The following is a 26,186-nucleotide window of genomic DNA, read 5'->3' as shown; positions in this document are numbered from 1 at the left end:
TGTTGTGTACTTACTCAAACATATAGGGCAAGTCGCGTTTCAGAGCATGGCACTTCGCACTGCCTTAGCCATGCCATAGATGCTATGATGGATGTGAATGGAAATTATAAGAACAGCTACCATTTACTGAGTACCTCCTTCATGCCGGGCACAGAATGAGCATTAATTCTAATCCAACCACTATGCCCCCTTTCCTCGCATTTCACAGCTGTTTTCATTTTGCTCAAAGAATTAAGAAATGTGCTGCGTTTCTACAGAAATGGCACAGCAAAAGGAAAACTTAGATCTTCTCACTGATGTTTGCCGCTTCTCCATCATTTTGGTTCTGAAAGGTTGAAGAGCAAGATGTCATTCATGCCAGCCCTGGGAAGCACCTGGGGCAACATGTTGAGTTTTAGAGCCTAGAGTCCTCCGTGCAGGGTGGCCATGGCCAAGGGATCAGTTTCCAGGGCTCAAAAGTGGTCATTTAAGGCAGCAGGACTGAGAACGAGATTCAGCCAGACAAGTTATGAGAGGACAGGCACACTGGAGCATGTCCTGTTCACGCACAAAATGATCACCTCTGGTGGCATTGCCTGGCTAGCAAAACATTTTCTTTCACATGTAGGTAAAAGGGACACAGTACAGTGTTTTTCCTGTGGTGGATGCTTAGGAGACTGGGAAGAAGGAGACAATCCTTGGAAGGAACATGCCAAGTGGTTCCCCAAGTAAGTAGATAAGTGTTTTCCGATAAAAGTTTTCAGTTTTGAAAAAAGATCAGACAAAATGAAAGACAAAAGAGCCACCTTGCTGGAGTATCAGTTTTGATCTTTCCCTATCCAAAATTGGACTACCCCAGAATTATTTAAGCAGGAAAGGCGTGGTCACAATGTGAAAAATTTTGAATTATGTCATTTTAAACAGTTTTTAAATGTTGTTTTATTATCCCCAATACAAAGATAGGTTTTGCCAACTTGAAGTTTCATGATTTGCCTCAATTAATAAACAAAATATTTTGCATAGAGATGGTGGAAAATGGTTTATAGAGGAAGTTAGAAAGTAAATAACAATGTTTAAAACAGAATTACAAATGGTTTCACATACTGCTGATGTATACCAAATGAAAGTGTTTCATCTCATAAACTCAAGAAAAATTTTGTTATTTGCAGTGGTCTTTACTTAAAAAGGAAATGAATTTTGATTATTTTACTACTATATTTATTAGTATCTTCTACATGACTTTCTCTGTTTCTACCACATACTGATTCATTCCTTTAAAGTAAACTTTAATTGTGGAAAATTTCATACAAAGGTAGAATAGTATAATGAACACTTGTTAACATATGGCTAAATCATATTTCATCCACCTCCTGCCCATCTTCCCCTGCAAATAATATTAACTAGGTTATTTTAAAGTGAATCCCAGCTATTACATAATACATTTAATATTTTAGTATGTAACTGAATTATGAGTGCCTTTTTTAAAACCATAATCACAATATTATTACTGCTCTTTAAAAAAGATGAACATTAATTCCCAATGTCATCAACTCTCTGAGTCAGTAATCAATGCTAATCTCTCTCCTCTTGGGATTTTTAATTTATATATTTCATCCTTCCCTGTCTTTTTTTCCTTGTCGTTTATTCATTAAAGAAGCCACATATGGCTGCGGATGTAGCTCAGTGGTAGATCATTTTCTTAGCTTGTGTGAGGCCCTGGGTTCAATCCCCTGAACTGCCAAAAATGGAAATAAAAAAAGTTGAAAATCACACAAACGATGTAGGAACTTGTTTGAATATATATAGGAAAAGGTACAAACCGAACAGTAGATACCCTTGGGTTTGGTTTGTCTGTGGGTAAGGTGGTGTGGGACAATTTGAAGATCTAATTTTAAATAACTACATATATTTTCAGTATAGAAATAAAAAAAGAATTACATCAGAACAGTGATAATTCTCCCAATTCAGTTTCAGGGTAAAATTTTTTGACAGCTTTATTGAAAATCCAATAATTCAATATATTTTAATAAATATTCATTGTGATACAGGACCACTCTATCACAGTATTGGGGTAATTTTTAATTATATTTTTATTATAGATGTGAATTTCTTCAAAGTAAGAAATCCTCCGAGGAAATTGCCCAGTATATTGAAAATTACAAGGGATTTGTTGATGTAACGGTAATTTAGAACACCAAAGTTTTTTCCAACTTGTCTTTGATTGCCTATAATATCTGAATCACAAGGTGGGAGTGGCATTCTTTTTATGTCATGGGTTCTATTTCTTTTTTCTATCCTTTCATTCCCAGCTTCTCTTCTGCAGAGTGAAGAAGGGGGAAATCACATTCTTTTGTTAATTGTGAGCCCTTAGACTTTCTTTTTCTGGGACTGGCTTTTAATTGCCTGCCTTCCTGATAGTCTTTGCTCTCTTACTGCCGTCCCTTCCCCCAGCTTCTCGGAGCTTTCCCCTTGCAAATGCCTGAGTAAGTTCTTCTGATCAGGCACCATCACCCACAGAGGGTCTTCCACTTGGTTACTTAGCCTCAATCAGTAAGGACTTCCTAGTGGCAAGTACAGGAAACCCAACCCAAACTGACATAAACAAAAAGGAATTAATTAATTCCAATGTCATGGCTAACATGACACAGAAGCCTGGAAGCCAGCAAAGAACCTGGACTAAAAGTGGGGAGGAGGGGTGCTTCTTCAGGCAATTTTCCCAGAAACATCTGTTGCTAAATACCTAATGCATTTCTGAACTTAGTTTCCTTCCTCTGTCTTGTACTTCCTCTTTAGTCAAAATGAATCTGTGGTCTCTAAATGCAATTCTGTTATTGAGCCAAGTCTCTTGAAAAAGTGACCCTGACAAGGTTTCCTGTTGGGTATGTTACAGAACTGGGACCTTCTGAAAAACTGAGCCACAGCAAAGACCCCCCTCTTCAAACTCCAATTCTTGACCTAAAGTCAAAAAGATTTCAGACATGTCACTCAACATAACAGGAATGAGTTTATTGACAGGATAAGAAAAGGGGAAAGGAGACACTCTCAAGGGAGACAAAGAGGAAAAGGACAATTTGCTTCCCCTGAACTCCAGTTTTATTGGATCCCAGAGAAGTTTCCAGAAAGTCCTGCCAGGTCCACCTCTTGACTTTTGACTGACAGCAGGGTAACATCAGACTTTCAAGTTCCCACTGCCGTGGCAACTCTAGGTCACCTTGGCCCATGCTGACCAGTTCTAATTGGCTCCTTAATCGTACATTGTCACAGATTTTATGGTTAGGAGGAACTATCTTAATTTCCCGGAGTTTCAGAATCTGGTCACAGAAGTCTCCTCCCCAGGTTCCTCTTACCAACATTATTTAGGTCCTGCATTTCTCCCAGTGAATGGGTAGTTTGTTGAGGAAAGTGACATATCCTATCCACTGAGATCAGGCAGGGCTACCCACAAATTGCTTCTTTGAAAAGAAAGCATGTGGGGGTCAGCACAGTGGGCCCATCCTACAGAATTATTCTCTTAGCCTCATGTTCCCACCATTCATGTCTGTCTGTCCCCTAACAGGTATAGGTAAACAGTCACTAAAAACATATTCAGCATTAAGAGAATTAATTAAAAGAATGTTTTTCCAACAACTCTGCCTGTTTATTTAATGGATTCTTCATGGTGTGGGGAGGGGGGTTCTTCAGTTCTTATTTACATATAGGTATAGATAAGCTAAATAATCAATAACATGAATTTAATTTTCCTCAGGGAGAACATTTTATGAATTCCTGGGTCAAAAGAGAATTGCCTATGGCTTCTGGTAAAAACTCAGACATATTCCAAAGGCTTTGCTTGCTTATTTCTTTTACTTTTTTGTTCCCATCTTTTTTTTTTTTTTTTTAAACCCTCCAGTTTGCTCCTCATTTTACAGCACTTTATCTCTCTCTCTTTCTCTCTCTCCCTCTGTCTCTGTGGTACTGGGAATTGAACCCAGAGGCACTTAACCACTGAGCCATATCCCCAGCTCATTTTTTATATTTCATTTTGAGACAGAGTCTCACTAAGTTGCTTAGGGCCTCGATAAGTTCCTGAGGCTGGCTTTGAACTTGTGATCCCCGCTTAACTTCATTCATTTTCTTAAGAGATTTCCGCTCTTATGGAGTGAATTAGGTTTAGTATAGATGAACATAGGGAAAAACAGTAGGATTCGTTCCTTAACTGCCACTTCTTTGAAAACAACTAAAATTTCTAGATAAAATGTTTGGAAAACAATTTTAAGTGGCTCAAAGTACTGTTAAGAAATTAGAGCCAGGCATGATGGTGCACACTATAATCCCAGTGACTCGGGAGGCTGAGGCAGGAGGATTGCAAGTTTGAGGCCAGTCTTAGCAACTTAGCAAGGTCCTGTCTCAAAATAAAAAATAAAAAGGACTGGGGGGCTGGAATGTGGCTCAGTGGTAGAATACTTGCTTAGTATGCATGAGGCCCTGGGTTCAATCCCCAGCACCAACAACAACAACAAAAAAGGCTGGGAATGCAACTCAGTGGTAGAATATCTCTGGGTTCAATCCCCAGTACCAAAAAAAAAAAAAAAAAAAAAAAAAAAGTTAAGTGGAACATGGGAGCAAGCTTTCATCTTAAGGAAATTTGCAGAACAAAGGTAAAATAACTTATTTTTCAAAGCCTGTTAGCATGCTGAAGATAGGAAGCAAAGCTTAGGGCTAGTCTGAGGCAGAAAGTCTAATGGAGACCACCAAGAGTATATATCCCAAAGAGTAAGAGATATAACTGCCTGTTAAGGGGCTTACAAGGAAAACTTCCTTTTTTAAATCTTGACACTGACTTTGGAAGGAAGGGAATTTACTCTAGCTTTTTCTTATTTTATTCTGGTGTTAGATGATGAAGAAATAATTTAAAAATATATTTTATTATGTAAAATTTCAAACGCATACAGAAATTAGACAATTGAATTTATACTCACGCGATATCCAACATTCTGCTTCAGCCATTCTTACAAGTTGTCAGTCTTGCTTCATTCATATCACTTTCTGCTTTCCTCGCCTCCCCGCGTTGTTTTGAAGCAAACTCAACATGTCAGCTCACTTTGTCTGTAAATATGGAGGGATAACTCAAACTCTGCGTTACCAAAGCTTATGGTCTCACCCTCTTTTTTATTCAAGCTTATTGCAATGACAGTGTCTTTGCTAATGAAGAACTACGGCTGGACACATTTAAGAATTGGCCCCACAAATCACGTCTGAGAGTTGCAGCTCTGGCTAGAGCAGGTCTTTTCTATACAGGTGAGTCAGTGGTTTGTGCCGTCTTGCTTCTTCAACCATTTAAATCCCAAATAGACTTTATGATTCTAGACTTGCTATTCCTGCTCTTCATTCCTTCCAGATCGCTTTTCCTTGCTGCATCATAAACCTTTCTCAGTTTTCCATACTTTCCTTAGGAGGTAAAACCTTGAGGTCTGAACTAACAATGAATAGAAGTAGTCTGGGATAATTATTGCATCTTTTCCTTTTTATATATTGTTTTCCCCAGTCCCAGGAAACTGTCACAGAACACTCCTGCTTATCATTTCTTTAACCACAACTTAGGTGGACATAATTTACTATAAGAGGAGCTAGGAAACCTAATATTTTTCTTGGGTAGCAATGTGCCCAGTTAAGAATTGAAGTTTCTATTACTATAGGAAAATGGGAGAGACTGGGGATGTGGAAAGCAACCTTCACTATACTCTGCTTTGAAAAGAAAATCAGGAAATTCATCTTTTGGATGAAATTCATGATTTGGAAGCATGAAGAATCTTCCACCAGTTCCTTGTATTATCTAGCTTGTGGTCATCAGGCAGCTTCACTCTGCAATCCACAAAGCTTTTTGCCCTCAGTCAAATCTTTGCCTGAGGTACAATGGGGGAACAGGTTAAGAATATTCTACCTTTCCTAGGTACCTTGCTGGTCTTCCTCAGACCAAATGTACCTGAGTTACAACAGAGTTTCATTTAACTGTTTAAATTTTATTTTAGGAACAATAAATGTAACAGGGCAGTTCAGAATAGGGAAAAGTGTCACTTTATCTAACAGACATACTTCATTGGCATAAAAAAACTTATTTTTTTTTAAAGTTCACAGGCTTTTATTTATTTATTTTTTTACATTTATTATGCCATGAATTCATAGGGAACAGTTTCAGCAGCTCAGGCTCCTTCCCATTTTTTGTCACAAAATGTGCTTCTCTGGGTGGAGCAGGCTGGCGTTTCAGCTGAACCCAGGTACCTTTCTCTTTGGCTTCCTTCTTTTTCTGATCATTTTCCTTCATACATTTCAGGAAGCTGTCTCAGCTCTTAGATTGCTTAATGTGCTCAATACGCACATTCATTCTCTTGGCAAGCCCTTTACTTGCTTATTCACAACAATGCCAACAGCATGCTGGGTAACATTGTAGACTCACCCAGTTTTGCCATGATAACATTTATGGGGCATTCCTTTTTGAACAGTACTCATTCCCTTAATGTCTACAAGATCACCTTTGTGCATATATGTGGCCAAAGGAACAACTCCATGTTTTCTAAAAGGCCTAGATAACATATATCAGGTTCCTCTCCCCTTTTCCTTTGTGTTCGTCATTTTGGCGAATTACTGGAAGATGGTGGTTCTGACTGAAAAGGCATAAAAAATCTTAATGCCTCACAATCTTAAACCTTTGGAAAGAGAGGTGTTTACCCTTTCTCCTTACTCTGCCTACTGTGTTTTTCTCTTGCCAGTTTCCCTCAAGCCCCCCGCCCCCCTCCCCCATCCCGTATGCTCACCCTCTTCCTTGTCTGGCCTTTTTAGGGTTCTGCAAGCTCTTGGACCTCATATTTTTGGCCAGACATAAAGGGAAGCTTTCCTTTACCCCAACTTTACAGCACCTGCAGGAATCCAAGAGTGGGAGGAAGCTTCATTTCCATGGGTTCATTTCATTTAGCAAATCCAAATACTTTCCTTCCAAAGAAATATAGACTCATAGGAGACTTGGCCCTATTTCTAGAAGAATAAATTTGGCAGTAATTTCCTCATTTTCCCCCTGAGCTCCAAATATATTCTTTCTGATTTAGTCATTAAACAAATAGATTGCCCAAAAGTGGTGGGCACTCTTCCAGGTTCATGAGAAGCAAAACAGACAAAAATCTTTTCCCTTGCGGGTCTTCAATTCCAGATTCAAATCTCTCTGTTGATAGGAGAATGGGGCCAGGAGAGGACATTCATCAAAGTCCATGGTGCACAGCAACATTCAGGGACTACCCCACTGCTGATTATCCCATTGATGGACCAAGAGTCCTATACAGAATACTGTCTTGCTGGTGACTCAGCTTAGGACTTTGCCACAGAATCCAATTGGATGAGAATAGGATTTTGCTAATAAAGGTTTGATGGTTATTATCTGGTCAGTTGACAAATGCACACACCATTGACACTGATCAAGTTTCCTTACTTCCAGGTATAGAGGACATGGTCCAGTGTTTTTCCTGTGGAGGATGTTTGGAGAAGTGGAAGGAAGAGGACGACCCATTTGAAGATCACACCAAGTATTTTCCCAAGTGAGCGGGATGAATATTTAGTGTCTATGACTTTGAATGCACTTTAAGAACTGCCCCCCCCCCTTATTATATCTGTGGATGAAGTGTTTACTTGCTCCTCTGATTCAGACAATGAAGGACATGTCTTCATGTCTTCCATCCCTTTGTTACCATGACACCTTCCTCTCTATCTTTCCTCCCATTATAGTTATGTCTTGGTTTGGGTTAGATCAATATTTTTACTTCACATGTTTATATTATTACAACTATATAAATACTATGCAGAGCTGAAACTTGTAATAAATGGTGGCTTATTTTCCTTTCCTGACATCTCCTCTTTCCCCCAGTACTCAGTTTGAACCCAGGGCCTAGCATAAGCTAGACACATCCTCTGCCACTGAGCTACATTTCTAGTCCATTTTTATTTTTTAAGACTAAGTTGCTGAGGCTGGCCTCCAATTTGTGACCTTCCTGCCTCAGCCTCCCAAGTAGCTAGGATTACAGGTGTACACCACCTGGCCTGGCTTGTACATCATTTTATTTTGTAGGAAGAAATAATTGCCTTGAGATCCTTATCAACACATTTTCTGTTTTTATTTTTTTTTTAATCTGTTACAGTATAATTATGTACTTAGCTTTTTTTTTTTTTTTTTTTTTTCCTGTGGTGCTGGGGATTGAACCCAGGGCCTTGTGCTTGCAAGGCAAGCACTCTACCAACTGAGCTACCTCCCCAGCCCTGTACTTAGCTTTTTATGCACTTAGTACCAGTTCATCTTCAAATTCTCCTAAATGTTTAGGTATCTTCTCAGTTATTCTGATCTATCAAATATCTCATCATTTTCATCTCCTTGAAGGAGTTTCTCCCAAAATGTCTTGACTTGCTCCAGTATGAACTACTTATCCTATAATCATCCTGGTATCTTTACAATCATCCTGGAGATTCCTCTCCTGTGTTGTTTCTGTTTCCTGGATCTAATCTCATTCTCAATTTTCTTACTCATTTTGGAGGAATACTCCACCACATACTCCCATACTCTGGGAAAGATTACATAAGAGAGATGTATGATTTTAGTTTGAATATAACACATGTATTTGAATGTGTGTGTATATTTCCTTACTTTCACAATTTTTGGTAGTTTAGTTAGGTATAGGATTCTAGACTGGAAGTTATTTTATTTTGTCTTATTTTTTGGTACTGGGAATTTCACCCAGAGGAACTTTACCACTGAATTATTCCCCTGTTTTTCCACTAAGGTTTTTTTTTTTTTTTTTTGGTTCTTGGATTCATAGATGGAATTTTTTCTATTTTTGATTCTTTAAATTAATTTTATTTGGTTTTCTGGATGAACATTAAATATGCACTCATCCCACCAAATGGCTTTATAAACCATACCCATTTCTTTCTTTCTTTCTTTCTTTTTTTTTTTTTTTTTTTTTTTTTTTTGTGGTGCTGGGGATTGAACCCAGGGCCTTATTCATGCCAGGCAAGCACTCTACCAACTGAGCTATATCCCCAGCACATAATGTCTTATGTGATTATGATACTGACAGTCACTGAAAAATGTTAGTTTTATACTTAATTCTTGTCACTAAAACTCTGCTTTTTAAAAGCATAATGCTCCAGGCACATGCCTGTAATCCCAGAAACTTGGGAGGCTGAGGCAGGAGGATCACAAGTTCAAAGCCAGCCTCAGCAAAAGCAAGGTGCTAAGCAACTCAGTGAGACCCTGTCTCTAAATAAAATACAAAATGGGGCTAGGGATGTGGCTCAGTGGTCAAGTGCCTCTGAGTTCTATCCCTGGTACCAAAAAAAAAAAAAAAAAAAGAAAAAAAGAAAAAAAAAAAAAGCATAATGCAAGTGTTTAATTTACAACAACTATTGTAAAACTTATACCTTCTATGATTAGTTGTCCGTTTCTCCAAAACATGAAGTCTGCTGCAGAAGTGATTCCAGACCTTCAGAGCCATGGTGAACTTCCTGAGGTAATGGTAATAAACACTACCACCTGTCTATTTCATCAGTCTGTGATCATGTGATTGAAAGCTGTTATGAGGGCTGGGGAGATAGCTCAGTCGGTAGAGTGCTTGCCTTGCAAGCACAAGCCCTGGGTTCGATCCCCAGCACCGCAAAAAAAAAAAAAAAAAAACTGTTATGAACAGAAATTGCTCTTTATAAATAAGTAAATAAATAAGTTCTACAACTATCTACTAAGTCCCTATCAAGTGCTAGGCACAGATGGGGTACAGAAAGTTCCTTCTACTCTGGGGCTCAGACTCTTTCAGGCTTAGAGTTGATCAGTTCCAAGCTAAATGGATCTCACCTGTGGTCTTCATTTGGAAGATAGTAAGGCCTGACTTCCTACTTGGCCTTTTTTTTAGGAATGATTGCCCAACAAAATCATAAATCCAGATAATACGTTGACCCCCTTTAAGCTGAGAAATCCTACTTTGTTCTCTGAGGTATAAGCCAACTATCAATTTGATAGATACAAACACATACCACCTTATTTTGAGACTGTATAGAAAGCATGTTATGTTTATCATCCCACAGAAAGAAAACAAAGTAATTTTCTGTTCACTTGATCCATCTTTTATATTTGAGAATTAAAAATTGACATTGAAACCAGGTATGGTTGTGCATGCCTATTACCTCAGCTATTTGGGAGGCATAAGCAGGAGGATGGAAACTTTAAGGCCATCCTGGGAAGCTTTGAGATCCATCTCAAAATAAAATTTTAAAAAGGTCTACTAGAGCTGTAGTTCAGTGCATGTGCAAACTCCAGGCTTTAATCCCCAGTACCACAAACAAACAATAAAACCTAATTCAAAATGACATTGAAGCTGGGCACAGAGGCGCAAGCCTATAATCCCAGCAGCTCCAGAGGCTGAAGCAGGAGGATCTCAAGTTCAAAACCAGCCTCAGCAACTTAGCAGGGCCCTAAGCAACTCAGTGAGACCCTGTTTCTAAATAAAACACAAAATAGGGCTGGTATGTGGCTCAGTGGTTGAGTGCCCCTGAGTTCAATCTCTCGTAACTCGCCCCCCCCCCCAAAAAAATGACATTAAGATCAGAAGTGACTGTTTAAGCATGATGATTGGGTTTTCACGTCATTTTGTGAGAGGTGTCTCCCTCAAACCTTGTTACAATGTCAGTACATTACTCATTTGACATAAAAGGGTGAGGGATGTGACATTGAAGCCAGGAGTGGTGGCGCACGCCTGTAATTCCAGCAACTCAGGAGGTTAAAGCAGGAAAATCACAAGTTTGTGTCCAGGCTCAGCAACTTAGCAAGACCCTGTTTCAAAATGAATAAATAAATAAAGGACTGGGGAGCTGGGGCTGTAACTCAGTGGCAGAGTACTTGCCTCTCACGAATGAGGTCCTGGGTTCGATCCTCAGCAACACATAAAAATAAACAAAATAAAGACATGCTGTCCATCTACAACTAGAAAAAAAATTTTAAAAAATAAAGGACTGGGTCTGCAGCTCAGTGGTAAATTACCCCTGCATCCAATCACTAGTACCACAAAAACCAAAAATTTTTAAAAAGTAGCATTGAAGAAAAAAGTTTTGAGACACATAAAAAGCTTATTTTTACTTTTTAAAATAACTTAGTTTTTACCTTTTTTTTTTTTTTTCTGGTGCTGGGAATGGAGCCCAGGGCTTCACACATGCTAAGCAAGTTCTCTGCCACTGAGCTACACCCCACTTAAAAATAGCTCATTTTCAAAAGAAAGAAACATAAGTCCCAGGTGTGTAATAATAAACATGTATTTTTTGTGGGGTGCAACTTAAGAATAGACGAATCATCATTGAGAAGTCCAAATTTGAGAGTCTTTATTAAGCTGGTCGGCTGACCGTCTCACATAATGCTCCAAAAATGGCTATTGGGAGAACAGCCCTGACCATAGGGTTACAGGGGTTTTTATACCATAAATCAGTACATCAATCATAAGTGTCTGTTGCTATGATTCAAAATTATAAACTAACATCATGGAATCTGAAATTATTAGCAGAGAGGGAAGTGGGTCAAAATGACCTTACTTAGGTACAAACTAAAGAATGGTTACTAACATCTAAGCAATCACTGTTGACATCACCGTTAACATGGTACATTGTTTAGGAAACTAGAAATCAAAAAGAGAACAATTTTTCATTATATAAGAATTGCCATTTCGTCATTTTGTAGTGCCGAACAAGACATGCTAAGCAACTGTTGACGGGTACAGAGGCAGGTGTTCCCACAGGAGAAGCATTTCCTACATAGCATGGAGTCTCAGGGTAAAATGGAGTCTGTTTAGTCATTGCCCATATAGCCTGGTCTATAACATTTCCATGGAGTCAAATACGTCAACTGTCACAGTATTCAATAACTAAGGACAGAAGCTGCACTTAGTGATTTTTTTTCAGGGTTCTTCTTGCTCTTCACACTATGATTCTGATTATCTGAAAAGTATTCACCATATATGTATCATTGTCATGGTTGGGATATGAAGTATCCTCCAAAGACTCATGTGTTTAAGACTTAGTCTTCAAAGCAGCACATACAGAGGTGGAGTTTTGGGGAAGTGATTGGATCCTTAAAGCTCTGACCTAATCGATGGATTAATGCATTGATGAGTTAATAGTTTGCTGGCATTATTGGAAGTTGGTGGAAACAACAGGAAGTGGGGACTAGTTGGAGGAAGCAGGTCACGAGGAGCAAGGAAGGGTACATCTCGTCCCTGGTGTCCCTCTCTCTGCTTTGTGGTTGCCACAAGATGAGCAGCTCTCCTCCACCATGTCCTGCTGCCATGATGCTTCTGCCTTGGAGCCAGCCAGTCACAGACTTTGAAACTGTAAGCCAAAATAAATCTTTCCTCCTCCAAGTTGTTTTTATCAGGTAATTTTTCCCAGTGATGGAAATCTGACTGACACAGTGTCTGGGAACACACAGACAATCTTGCAGATGTTTGCAGATGGTTAATTATTTTGCATTTGGAGCACTTCTTTTAGCATAAGACATTTGAGGGTGGGCTGTGTTTAGAAGATGTTGGGTCCTCAATAATAATATGCTGCCCCTCTCTCATATGCAAATTTTGATCTAATAAAGAATTTTATTTTTCAAAGGAAACTACAACTGAAAGCAATCTTGAAAATTCAGAAGCAGTTAATTCTACAGGGCCAGGTAAGAACTTGGAAGTAAAATGCTTATTTAGGAGGTAGAGTAATAATAATAGTAAGAGTTACTCATTGATAATATAGGTATTGAGGCTTAGTTGATTAATTCATAATTAATCATCACAATAATCCCTGTGATGCAAGTACTATTATTAGACGCAGGAAACAGACACAGAAAGGTGAGATAATCTATCTAAGATCAAAAAGGCAGTAATAAGTAGCAGAGGTAGAATAAACCCGTGCATTGTGTTTCACTAACTCACTGTGCTATGTTGCCCGTCTCCATAGTAGAGTGAAAAGCCTCTAAGTTGGGCAATTTAAGCAGGAATCCTAACTGAACTCCTTAGTTGTCATTTCAAACCATTTAGAACTTCAAATCTCTTATCTATGAAAAGGTGATACCATCTCTTGGAATGACCGTGTAAGATTAAGTGAGAATGTATGTAAGGCATGTCTTTACTAATTATAGACGTTCATAAATGAATGAATGCGGGGGCTGGGGAGATAGCTCAGTTGGTAGAGTGCTTGCCTTGTAAGCACAAGGCCCTGAGTTCGATCCCCAGCACCCAAAAAAAAAAAAAAAAAAAAAAAAAAAATGAATGAATGCTGAGAAAATACAGTCATTAAATTAAAAAGTTGCCAGAAAAAATCACTGGAATATAATGTCACCTGTGTTCTAGATAACAAGTTATTCTAGATTTAGTCTAAAAGTCCAGTGATAAAAGAATGACTGAATTTTAAAAAAAGAACTTGGAAGTAGCACATGGGATTGTATGTATGTGTAAATATATTTATATGCAAAGATTTGGAAAAAAAAGTATTTGTAATTCTTCAAAGATCTCATAGACAGGAGTGGCATTGAAATGGAGACTACTGAATATGAGAGAAAGTCAGGTTCCTCTGGCATTTCCAGAGTAAATGCAGGACTGAATCCATGGTAGTCAATGTGTTTCAGATACAAACTAGTATTTGCATCTAGTATTTGTATCTAGTATTTGTATCTTGCTAGCACCGCCCAGCAAGTTTCTTTCCTGAGGTTTTAAAATAGGAAAGTATAGAATTCCAGGGTGCTTCTAATAAGTATATTTCATATCTAGGTCCCCACGTCAAGTAGGGTATTTGAGTACATGCTCTCCACTTTCTAGTTGGGTGGAAAAAGCTAGAAGAGAATCCCAAACTAGGGATCATGGACAGCTGTGCAAGGTCCTAGTCCATCTGTAGTAGATAGGCAGAATCATGTAGTGAAAAGAATAATTGTATTAGGATTGAGAGAGATATGACTGTGAATCTCAGCTGTGCCCACCTTCTTCTCTCCTCAGAAGTGGCACAGGGTGAAACCCAGTGGTTTCAAGAGGCAAAGAGTCTGAGTGAGCAACTGAGAGCAGTCTACACCACTGCCAGTTTCCGCCACATGTCTTTGCCTGAACTCTCTTCCAAACTAGCCACTGACCACTTGCTGGGTTGTGATCTGTCCATCATTTCAAAGCATATCAGCAGCACTGTGCAAGAACCCATGGTGTTGCCTGAAGTCTTTGCCAACTTGAAATCTGTCATGTGTGTGGAAGGCGAAACTGGTAGTGGAAAGACAGTCCTACTAAAGAAAATAGCTTTTCTCTGGGCATCAGGATGCTGTCCTCTGCTGAACAGATTCCAGCTGGTCTTTTACCTCTCCCTTAATTCTACCAGACGGGACCAGGGGCTAGCCAGCATCATTTGTGACCAACTCCTAGAGACAGAAGGAACTGTTACTGAACTATGCTTGATGAACATCATCCGGCAGTTAAAGAATCAGGTGTTATTTCTTTTGGATGATTACAAAGAAATGTGTTCATTCCCTCAAGTCATAGAAAAACTGATTAAAAAAAACCACTCATTACGGTCCTGCTTGTTGATTGCCATCCATACAAACAGGGCCAGGGACATCCGCCGATACCTAGACACAATTCTAGAGATCCAAGCGTTTCCCTTTTATAATACTATCTTTCTATTACGGAGGCTCTTTCCACATAATATAACCCGTCTGCAAAAGATTATGGTTCACTTTGGAAAGAATAAAAATTTGCAGGTAATTCAGAAAACTCCCCTTTTTGTGGCAGCAATCTGTATAAACTGGTTTCAATGTCCTTTTGACCAGTCCTTTGATGATGTGGCTGTCTTCAAATCCTATATGGAGTGCCTTTTCTTAAAGCACAAATCTACAGCTGAACTTTTCAAAGCAATTGTGTCTTCCTGCGGTGAGCTGGCCCTGAAAGGGTTTTTTTCATCTTGCTTTGAGTTTAGTGGCGATGATCTTGCAGAAGTAGGGGTTGATGAAGATGAAGATCTAACCATGTGTTTAATGAGTAAATTCACAGCCCAAAGACTGAGACCAGTCTATCAGTTTTTAAATCCAACATTTCAAGAATTTCTTGCTGCGATAAGGCTGAATGAACTCCTGGATTCAGATAGGCAGGACAATCAAGATTTGGGACTTTACTATTTGAAACAAATTAAGTCACCCATGATGGCTGTATATCCCTATGAGAATTTTTTGAACTATGTCTCCAGCCACCCTTCATCAAAGGCAGGGCCAAAACTTGTGTTTCATCTGCTTCATTTGGTGGATAATAAAGAATCATTGGAAGATATGTCAGAAAATGATGACTACCTGAAGCACCGTCCAGATATTTCAGCGAATATGGAATTTTTTAGGATAATATGGCAAATGACTCCAGACTCTTACTTTTCCCTGGTTTCAAAACATTTATTGGTTCTTGCCCTAAAAATTGCTTATCGAAGCAACAGTGTTGCTGCATGTTCTCCATTTATTTTGGAATTCCTTCAAGGGAGAACACTGACTTTGGATGTACTTAATTTACAGTACTTTTTAGATCACCCAGAAAGCCTGTTATTGTTGAAGAGTATTGTTGTCTCCATACAAGGAAAGAAAAGGACAAAATTTCCAAATTTTTCATCCCTGGAAGCATGTTGGGACAAATTACAGGCACCAACTATAGATCAGGACTATGCTTCTGTCTTTGAATCTATGAAAGAATTTGAGCAAAATATAGCTGAAAAGGAAGAGAAGATAAACAGTTATCTGGATTTACAACACAGGGCACTACCAGACATCAGTGCTGGCTACTGGAAACTGCCTTCCAAGCAGTACAAGATTCCCCTGCTGCAAGTCCAGGTGACCAGTATGGATGCTGTGGATCAGGAGATGCTCAGGGTTCTAATGATAGTTTTCTCAGCTTCACAGCACATTGAACTCCATTTAAACCACAGTAGTGGCTTTATTGAAAGCATCCGCCCAGCTCTAGAGCTGAATAAGACCTCTGTCACCAAGTGCTCCATAGAGCAGTGTGAGCTCTGTGCCCCAGAACAGGAGCTGCTTCTTGCCCTGCCTTCCCTGGAATCTCTTAACATCTCAGAGACAATCCAGCTACCAGGTAAACCTGAATAGATTTGGGGTGACTATTCCAATGTGACATTTTATTTTCTCATTCTTAGTTTTAGGTAGATGAAAATTCCTGAAGGCTTGAGAACAAAAGTGCTCCTTGACAGAATGGATATGAAATAAACTTTCACTAATTATTTGAGTCAGTAGTATAAATTAATGAAAGACCCCTGAATAATAGAATGGTTTTCAGATAACTGAGATAAAATTAACAAAGGAAGATAGATGTAGTGGCACATGTCTTATAATCCCAGTGACTCTGGAGGCTGAGGCAGAAGGATCACACGCAAAGTTGAGGCCAGTCTGGACAATTTAGGGAGTCTCTGTCTCAAAATAAAAAATGAAAAGGGATGACAATGTACCCTCTCCAGGGCCCCTGGTTTTATTCTCCAGTTAAAAAACAACAACATTAATATCAATATTTAACTAGTGAGCGCTCTTTGTAAACAGATGTGAATTACTTGTTATTAGCAAATAATGATCTATATATAAAACGATGCTCGAAAATTACCTTCATGCTAACTACCTGATAAAAAAAAGTGCTTGACTTCTCCACAGAGGAAAAGGATAAACAAGAAATAATGTCTCTTATTTATTTGTGTCTTCTAAGCAATATTTGATCATTTCAGTGTAAACATTGTCTACCTCTCATTAAATTTATTCCTTTGCACACATATTTTTTGATACGATTGTAAATGGCATTTAATTTTTTTTCATTTTCTAATTGTTGCTACTCTTAACTTTGACTTTCAGCAGTTTGACTTTTATCTAGTGCTTTGCATATATCTTGCTTGAGGGTCATTCAACTTTTTTTTAATTCTGTGGGTTGATAGGTATCATTAAATGTAAAAATAGTTTGACTTTTTAAAATACTTTTACTATGGTAAAATATATATAACAAAATTTTCCATTGTAACAGTTTTTGTTGTTTGTTTGGCACTGGGGATTGAACCTAGGAGGGCTTAACCACTGAGCCACATCCTGAGCCCTTTTTATGCTTTATTTTGAGACAAGGTCTCATGAAGTTGCTTACAGTCTGGATAAATTGCTGGGACTGGCTTTGAACTTGCAATCCTCCTGCCTCCCAAGCTGCTGTGATTACAGGCATGCGCCACCATGCTCGACCATTTTAACCATTTTTAAGTATACAGTGACATTTAGTATATTTACAATGTTGTTTAACCATTACCACCATCCAGTTTCAGAAATTTCATCATCCCAGATGGCAACTCTGTACCCATTTAACAATAACTCCTTCTTCCCAAGAGTCCCTGGTAATCTCTATTCTATTCTCTGTCTTTATGAATTTGCCTACTCTAGATATTTTATGTAAGTGGAATCATATAATATTTGTCCTGTTGTGTCTGACTTACTTCACTTTGCATAATGTTTTCAAGGTGTCTTTATAGTATAGCATGTGTCAGACCTTCATTCCACCTTTCTTTTTTGTGTATTTCCTTTTTTGGGGGGGGGGTAATGGGGATTGAACCCAAGTGTGCTTTACCACTGAACTGCATCCCAGCCCTTTATTTTTTATTTTGAAACAGGGTCTCTCTAAGTTGCCGAAGTTCACACTAAATTGCTGAGGCTGGCCTCAAACTTGTGATCCTCCTGCCGCATTCTCTGGAGTTATAGGTGTGCACCACCCTGGTGCTTTTCTTTCTGTCTTTCTGTCTTTCTTTTCTTTTCTTTTTTTTTTTTTTTTTTTTTTTTTTTTTTTCAGTATTGGGGGTTGAACCCAGTGGCACTCAACCTTTGAGCTATTTTCCAGCCCCCCACCTCCACTTTTTCCCTTTTTTCACAGACTCAGATTTATTTAGGAAAGCAGTTACACATTTAAGAGAGAATGCAGGCTGTGTAAAGGGAGAGATGTCTTTTGGGGTAAAGTAACAAGTATACATTCAAGGGAGAATGCCAGCCATCTTAACAGTGAGAACTTTGCGGGGTAAAGAAAGAACACACATTCAAGAAAGAAGTGAGGCATCTCCAAAGGGAGAGACAGCCTCTGCTCTTTTTTATTTTATTTTGAGGCAGGTTTCACTAACTTGTCTAGACGGGCCTCAAAATTGCTATCCTTCTGCCTAACATTGTTGAGTAGTTGGGATTACAGAACTGTGCCATTGAATCCAGTCCCTTTATTTCTCTTTGTAGCTGAATAATATTCCATTGTATGTATATATCATATTTCGTAGAGTCATTGCTTCCTCAACGGACACTTAGGTGATTTCTATCTTCTGCTACTGTGAATAATGCTGCAATGAACATTACTGTTACAAGTATCTGTTTGAGGCCATGTTTTGAATTGATTTGGGTATATACCTAGGAGTAGACTTGCTGCTTCATATGATAATTCTGTTTAGCTTTTTGAGGAACTTCCAAACTGTTCTTCAGTGGCTTTATCATTTTATATTTCCACCAGTTATATGCAAGATTTCCAGTTTCTCCACATCCTCAGTTTTTCTTTTCTTTTGTTTTGCTAATCATAAAGCCATTTTATAGATGTGAAGTGTTATCTCATTGTGGCTTTGATTGCATTTTCCTAATGACTGAATGATGTTGAACATCATCTTTTCATGTTCTCGTGATGACTGTATATCTTTTTTTGAGAAATGTCTAGTCAAGTTCTTTGCCCATTAAAAAAAAAAATGTTGTCATGTTGTAGAAGTTCTATGTCTATTCTATATATCAAACCCTTATTAGAAACATGGTTTGAAAAATATTTTCTCCTGTAGATTGTCATTTCACTTTATAATGTCCAGTGCACAAAAGTTTAAAATTTGATGAAGTCTATTCATTTATTTATTTATTTATTCATTCACTCATTCATTCATTCAGAAGTGCTTTTGATGTCATATCTAAGACTCCATTGCCAAGTTCAAGGTCAGGAAGATTCACCCCTATGCTATCATCTAGCAGTTGTATGATTTTAGCTCTTATATTTGTCATGGATCCATTTTAATTAATTTTTGAAAATGTTTTTACATTCTCTTGCTTGTGCAAACTCAGTTGTTCTCAAACCATTTGTTGAGATGTTTTATTTATTTTTGTAAGTCCAAAGAGTCACACAGTGCTTCCCATATAGAACATAATCAGTAAATGCTGCAGATAGCAGTATCTGCATATGTGTACTTTCTAAAAAAGAAATTTTTATGGTATCTGACAGGTTTTCATTCAAAAATGTGAAAATAGTTGATGAATCAAAATGAAAGTTTCAACATTTCCATTTGGAGCACTGTAATAATGAGAAACTGTGTGTCACTTTCCAGATCAAATCTTTCCTAACTTGGACAAGTTCCTGTGCCTAAAAGAACTGTCAGTGAAGCTAGCTGACAAACCAAACGTTTTTTCAGTCATTCCTGAAGAATTCCCAAACCTCCACCATATGGAGAAATTAGTGATTCATATTTTAGCTGAAAATAATTCTTCCAAACTAGGTAAGGATGGCTCAATTTACTTGTTTTTTACATCAGTTAGAAAAACTACGTTAGCCAATAATTTAAGAATTAAAATTTCTCTGGGCTTGAGAGTTCCAGGACCTCCTGTTGATACTAAAATCAAAGAATGCTCAAGTCCCTCATTAAAAATGCTGTAGTATTTGCATATAACTTACCCACATCTTCCTATATACTTTTTTTTCAGTATTGGGGATTCAACCCAGGGGCCCTCTACCACTGAGCTGTATCGATGGTAAATTATGGGAATAGCACTCTTTCTCATTAAGAAAGCAGAGAGTTCTTTGTAATTATTGAGTCTTTACTACATTCTTTGAACTGTTCTAAGCACTGCACAAATATTAATTTATTAATCTTCATACCTAGTCTGTGAGGTAAGGTACTATTATTATTGCCATTTTACGAATGGAGAAATTGGAGCACAAAGAGGTTAAGTCATTTGCTCAAGTTCATCCAGCTAAGGAAACATATATTGAAATACAGAAATTTTGACTCCTAAGTCTGACCTCTTAATCCTTAACATCCTGCCTCTCCAAAATAGTTTGATTCTTTTATTTTGCTTCTGTTTAAGTTGTTCTTACATTGCAGCTTGCACATTTGCCCACTCAGCAGGGTGAAAATGTGATTGGTAGCATTTTCCTGTTTCTAAACATCTTATCCTTATAGTTAATGGACAGTTTGTGCAACCATCCTTTTAAAATACATCATTCGAAAAATGACTTAGTCACTATCAGTTCCTTAATTTAGTAAGTGCTGAACACTAAAGACTAAAGAAATGTAAAACTCCATATGAAATTGACATATAGAGTTACATGCAAAAATTCATTGCCGTTGAAGCTGGAAGAGATAGTTTTCTTAAATTTGCCAGCAATTTTTGGATCAAATTTAGGTTTTTGCTTAAAAGTTGTCATTCTTTTATGTTTCTTCATATAAGATTTCTATTGTATAAATGCAGTATACAAACTTAGAGACAGAATGGTAAAGCTGAAGGTGACCTCAGGGAGCCATTTGTTGCTGTTGTTTTTGTTTTTTAGTGCTGCTGGGGACTGAACTCAGGGCCTTGCACCTAGCTATACAAGTACTCTACCACTGAGCTATACCTTCAGCCTTTTTTTTTTTTTTTTTTTGCCTTTTTTCTTTTTGAGACAGTCTCAGTACATTGCTCAGTCTCAGTACAGTGCTCAGACTGGCCTTGTGATTCTCTCTCTCTCTCTCTTTTTTTTTTTTTTTTTTTTTTTTTTTGCGGTGCTGGGGATTGAACCCAGGGTCTTATGCTTGCAAGGCAAGCACTCTACCCACTGTGCTATATCCCCAGCCCCGGCCTTGTGATTCTCTTGCCTCAGCATGCCAAACAGCTAGGATTACAGGCAAGTGCCACACCACCTGGCTTTTGAGTCCTAATTTTGTAGGAAAGTAAACTGATTCCCAGAGAGGGTCAGTAGCTCTTCCAAGTTTAGGTTGCTTGTCAGTCAGTTGCAGAACTTGAACATAAGTCCAAAGCAACCTGATTCTTAGATCATTATACCATGGTGCCTTGTTTTAATTCAATATTGTTGGAACAAAATAATAAATTACAAGGTTATTTTGATCAAAATTTATAGTTTTCTCTAATTTCTGAAAATTCTTGATATTTTACAGTCACATTGATTCAGAATTCTCCTAACCTTCATGTTTTCCATCTGAAATGTGAGTCCTTTTCGGATTTTGAGTCTCTCATGACTGCACTCACTTCTTGTGAGAAACTTGAAGAAATTTGGTTTTCTGGATCATTTTTTAAAGCCATCCCATTTGGTAAGAACTATAATCTTAAAATTTTGATTTAAGATGTTTCTGTGGAGAAAGTCATATTAAAAGTCACTCTAAAAAGTCAAAGTCTATAAAATGCAGTTGATGTCAAGGAACACTTGATACTTGATCTTAAATGAATTTCTCAAATAATAAAGTGTATTTGTACAAGTTTAAATATTTTTATTTTCAGAATTATTTTCTGAGCAAGGATTTGTATCCTCTTAGTCAAACCAATTCAGTCGGAATTGTTCTATTAATGTTGACCACTTCTCAAGTATTCTTTATTTAAAGATGTTACTCTGTTGTAAGAAATATAGGTGATACAACTAAATTTTTATTTTCCCTCGTGTAGTCACCATTTTGCCAAATTTTATTTCTCTGAAGATATTAAATCTTGAATACCAACAATTTCCAGACAAGGAAGCATCTGAAAAATTTGGTATGTTTTCAAAGCAGTTCTTTTTACTTATTTCTTATTCCCTCCCTCTCTCCACCTCTTCAAAATTCTTTCTCCTATTTTTAATTAGCCACAACAAAGCAAGATACGTAACTTTCTTTGTCCTTCAGTATCCCCTAGATTGGTTCTAGTTATAATATTTGCACATAACCTACACATCCAACTGAGCTATATCCCCAGCCCCTACCCCTCCTTTTTTTTTTTTTTTTTTTTCAGTATTGGGGATTGAACATAGGGACCCTCTACCACTGAGCTACATCCCCAACCTTTTTTATATTTTGAGACAGGTTCTTGCTAAATGGGTGAGGCTGACCTTGAATTTGTGGTCTCCTGTCTTAACTTCCCAAGTAGCTGGGATTGTAGGTGTCACCACCATACCTGGCTTTTATATACTTTAAATCAATTTTAGATCACTCATAGTCCCTGAAGTAATGTAAATGTTATATAATAGTTGTGCTGTATTGTTAGGGAATATTGACAAGGAAATATGTCTTGGAAAAAATGCCTTGAATTTATAATCTTCCTGTCTCTGCCTCCTGAGTAGCTGGGATTACGGGCAGGCACCACCATGCCTAGCTAAATTTTTAAATTTTCTGCCCAAAGAGCTAGTATGGTTCCTTTCAGTGGGTGGCTGTCTTGGCTAATCCATTCAAGAAAGATCACTTAGTATAACTCAGAGAAGCCTATTTCCATGTGCACTGATGGTATCATTAGCAGTACATATTAAGGCTGTATTTTTGGATCACACCTTGCTGGTGTGAAGAAAGGACAAGAACCAGAACTGTGGCTGAATTTCTGTAGATGGTCCCAATACAGCTATGGGTGACCCATCTTGCTTTCAGAGACACAATGAGGCAAAAGGCCCAGATCTTAATTTCTAGTGATTTGGTGGTTTTTAGTTTTGCTTTTTGTTATTGTTTTTGGTGCTGTGGATGAACCCAGGTCCTCACCCTATCACTGAGCTACATCCTCAACCTTCAGATCTTGACTTTTAAATTCTGTCTTTCCATAAAGGAACCATTGTCAATGGAGCAATGGGTCATTCAAGAACTGGAACTGGGAAAGCCTGGAAGTTTGTTTTATGCTAGAAAATGTTCAGAAAACTTTAGTGTTTGGAGAACTTTTAAAGAGATCCACAGTATGGCATGCCAAGGAGGGGTCAAAGTGGAAAGAAAGGTTATCAGAATGGTAGATGGTGAGGTTTTAGTACCCAGTGTGGATTTCCTCAATGTGGAAGTCATTGAAGATGACAGCCAGAGGTGGGATGGGAAAGAAGGGGGCAGAAGGCATTGCAGAGCTACCAGAGTAACCTACACAGCAGTGGAAACTTCACCATAAAAGAGGAAATGGGGATATGATAGGCATCCTAGACTTCAGGGCAGTAGAAACTGATCAGGGGAGGGTGGAGGAATTTCTACAAGTGGGGACAAGGATCAAGTTGTATGCTGACCCCTTTCTTTTGCACATGGAGAGGATGAAGAATGACCTCTACACTACATGGGGTCTTCAGATAGTGCATACTTTTTAGGTTACAGATTACTGATGTATGGGAATGAGCTGTACAAAGAGAATTGCTTTTTTTGGTGTCTTCTGACAGCCTATACTTTAGGTTCTCTTAATCACTTGGAAGAGCTGAAGCTTCCTACTGGAGATGGGATTCGTCAAGTGGCAAAATTGATCATCCAGCAGTGTCAGCAGCTTCAATGTCTCCGAGTCCTCTCCTTTTACCAGACTTTGAATGATGACAGCGTGATGGAAATTGGTGAGCTATTTTTAGAGGACGTGTTTCAGCTCACTGGAAGCCAGGGGGTTACTCAAGCTTTCTGCTGCGAAATATCTATAAAAACATTTGCCTCTCCTAAAGTTTTCAACCTACTTCCTCATTCTCACTATCATATTGTTCCTTCGGTGTCCTTCTGTGGATTTAAGTTCATCCTAGTCAGATTTGGAAATTCAAGAATGTCTCCCACAAGTCTGTGTTCCCTGTGTGTGTGTGTGTGTGTGTGTGTGTGAGAGAGAGAGAGAGGGAGAGAGACTGGGGATGAAGCCAGGGCCTCACGCATGTGTGCTAGGCAAACAGTCTACCACTGAGCAACATCCTCAGCTGAATTGGTTCTTGATAACTAGTGTTTCAGACACTGACCAAATACTCTCAAAGTACTTTTCTTTTCAGTTGAAGACTAATATACATACAGAAAGGTATAAAACTCTTTAAGTATACAACTCAATGATTTTTCCAGTGAACATACTTAAAAATACCCATACCAAGGTCTGGGGAGATAGCTCAGCTGGTAGAGTGCTTGCCTCGCAAGCACAAGGCCCTGAGTTCGATCCCCAGTACCGCAAAAAAAAAAAAAAAAAAAATACCCATACCAAGTATGGGTAACAATGAGGCAGATTAGCACACAGAACATCAGGGCCGAGTGTAGTTCAGGGGTAGAGTGCATGCCTGGCGTGCATGAGACCCTGAGCTCAAGCCCGGGCACTTCACACACATACATGCATACACACACATGCACGAACATATTTGGCTTATTATGAATACTGCCTCTAGGAATATTTTTATATGTGGCCACACATTTACTATTTCTGTTGCTCTTTATGGTCTCCTGTGCTTCCTTTCATGAGGGGTCACATTCCTTCTGTCTGAAGACTCCTGTAGTGTCTCCATTCCAGTGGGTTAGCTCATAATGAATTGTCTCGTGTTTTGATTGTCTGGAAATGTTTTGTGTTGGCTTCATCTTTGACGTGTATTTTTTTTCAGTGAGTATAGAATTCTGTTTTGGCACTTACCTTCTCACCTTTCTAGCTTGCACTGTTTCTGTTGTTTAGTGAGCTGTCTGCTTTTATGTCATGCCATTTTTTCTCATTCTGGTGGATTTTAAGATTTTTTTTTTTATTTTAAAGAGATGGTGTCTTGCAGCCCAGTGTGGTAGTGCATGTCTCTAATCCCAGTTACATAGGAAGCTGAAGCAGGAGAATCGCAGGTTTGAGGCCAGTCTCCTCAATTTAGCAAGACTCTGCCTCAAAATAAATAAATAAATAAATATTTTCCAGCATTGTTTATTTTTATTTTTAAAATTATTTATTTATTAATTTTTTACAGACTGCATTTTGATTCATTGTTCACAAATGGGGTACATCATTTCATTTCTATGGTTGTACACGATTTAGATTCATACCATTCGTGTAATCATGCATGTACATGGGGTAATGATGTCTGTCTCATTCCACGATTTTTCATACGCCCCCTCCCTCTCATTTCCTTCTACATAATCTAAAGTTCCTCCATTCTTCTCTCACTTCCCCCAGACCCCCATTATATATCATTCTCCACTTATCAGGGAAAACATTTCAGCCTTTGGTTTTTTGGGATTGGCTTATTTCACTTAGCAAGATATTCTCCAATTCCATCCATTTATTTGCAAATGCCATAATATTATTATTCTTTATGGCTGAATAATATTCCATTGTGTATATATACCACAACTTCTTTTTTTTATCCATTCATCTGTTGAAGGGCATCTAGGTTGGTTCCACAATCTAGCTATTGTGAATTCAGTTGCTATAAACACTGATGTGGCTGCGTTACTGTAGTACGCTAATTTTAAGTCCTTTGGGTATAAACCAAGGAGTGGGATAACTGGGTCAAAAGATGGGTCCACTCAAGTTTTCTGAGGATTTTCCACACTGCTTTCCAAAGTGGCTGCACCAATTTGCAACTCCACCAGCAATGTAAAAGTGTGCCTTTTTCCCCACATCCACTCCAACATCTATTATTGTTTGTTTTCTTGATAATAGCCATTCTAGTTGGAGTTAAGATGAAATCTTAGAGTTGTTTTAATTTGCATTTCTCTAATTACTAGAGATGTTGAACACTTTTTCATATATTTATTAATCACCTGCATGTCTTTTTCTGTAAAGTGTCTGTCCAGTTCCTTGGCCCATTTATTGATTGGGTTCTTTGTAATTTTGGTGTAAAGCTTTGTAAGTTCTTTATAAATTTTGGAGATAAGTGCTCTATCTGAAGTGTGTGTGGAAAAGATTTTCTCTCACTCTGTAGGCTCTCTTTTCACATTGATTGTATCCTTTGCTGAGAAAAAACTTTTCAGTTTGGGTCCATTCCATTTATTGATTCTTGTTGTGATTTCTTGTGCTTTGGGAGTCTTGTTAAGGAAGTCTGATCCTAAGTTAACATGATGAAGATTCAAGCCTACTTTGTCTTCTATTAGGTGCAGGGTCTCTGGTCTAATTCTTAAGTTCTTGATCCATTTTCAGTTGAGTTTTGTGCAGGGTGAGAGATAGAGGTTTAATTTCTTTTTTTTTTTTTTTTTTTTTTGCGGTGCTGGGGATTGAACCCAGGGCCTGT

The 26,186-nt window shown here is 38.2% G+C and overlaps 1 protein-coding gene, 2 non-coding genes and 1 pseudogene across 9 annotated transcripts in view; 3 read left to right on the top strand and 1 right to left on the bottom strand.

Annotated features, from left to right (window-relative positions):
* The window catches only part of Naip (NLR family apoptosis inhibitory protein), a 38,586-nt gene that overhangs the window by 6,482 nt on the left and 5,918 nt on the right, over positions 1-26,186 (top strand). For 3 of the 7 annotated variants that reach the window (XM_047556947.1, XM_047556948.1, XM_047556950.1), the window contains 12 exons: positions 608-707; positions 2,079-2,160; positions 3,725-3,776; positions 5,137-5,256; positions 7,442-7,541; positions 9,428-9,503; positions 12,631-12,688; positions 14,001-16,112; positions 19,387-19,554; positions 21,211-21,363; positions 21,713-21,799; positions 23,415-23,579. In XM_047556947.1, coding sequence (XP_047412903.1) covers positions 608-707; positions 2,079-2,160; positions 3,725-3,776; positions 5,137-5,256; positions 7,442-7,541; positions 9,428-9,503; positions 12,631-12,688; positions 14,001-16,112; positions 19,387-19,554; positions 21,211-21,363; positions 21,713-21,799; positions 23,415-23,579 — 3,273 coding nt within the window. The remainder of the gene's footprint in view (positions 1-607; positions 708-2,078; positions 2,161-3,724; positions 3,777-5,136; positions 5,257-7,441; positions 7,542-9,427; positions 9,504-12,630; positions 12,689-14,000; positions 16,113-19,386; positions 19,555-21,210; positions 21,364-21,712; positions 21,800-23,414; positions 23,580-26,186) is intronic. The other 4 variants (XM_047556952.1, XM_047556951.1, XM_047556953.1 and 1 more) reach the window with 3 other exon arrangements.
* Trnat-agu (transfer RNA threonine (anticodon AGU)) lies at positions 4,395-4,468 on the top strand. Its single transcript has one exon. It is a non-coding gene; the product is annotated as a tRNA-Thr (tRNA).
* LOC124987643 (60S ribosomal protein L21-like) lies at positions 6,123-6,591 on the bottom strand (annotated as a pseudogene).
* On the top strand, positions 10,588-10,691 carry LOC124987768 (small nucleolar RNA U13). Its single transcript, XR_007109277.1, has one exon. It is a non-coding gene; the product is annotated as a small nucleolar RNA U13 (small nucleolar RNA).

Source organism: Sciurus carolinensis, chromosome 6 (assembly GCF_902686445.1).
Source record: "Sciurus carolinensis chromosome 6, mSciCar1.2, whole genome shotgun sequence".
Lineage (NCBI taxonomy): Eukaryota > Metazoa > Chordata > Mammalia > Rodentia > Sciuridae > Sciurus > Sciurus carolinensis.
Note: the sequence above shows the minus strand (reverse complement) of the source record. Positions and strands in the feature narration are given on the sequence as shown.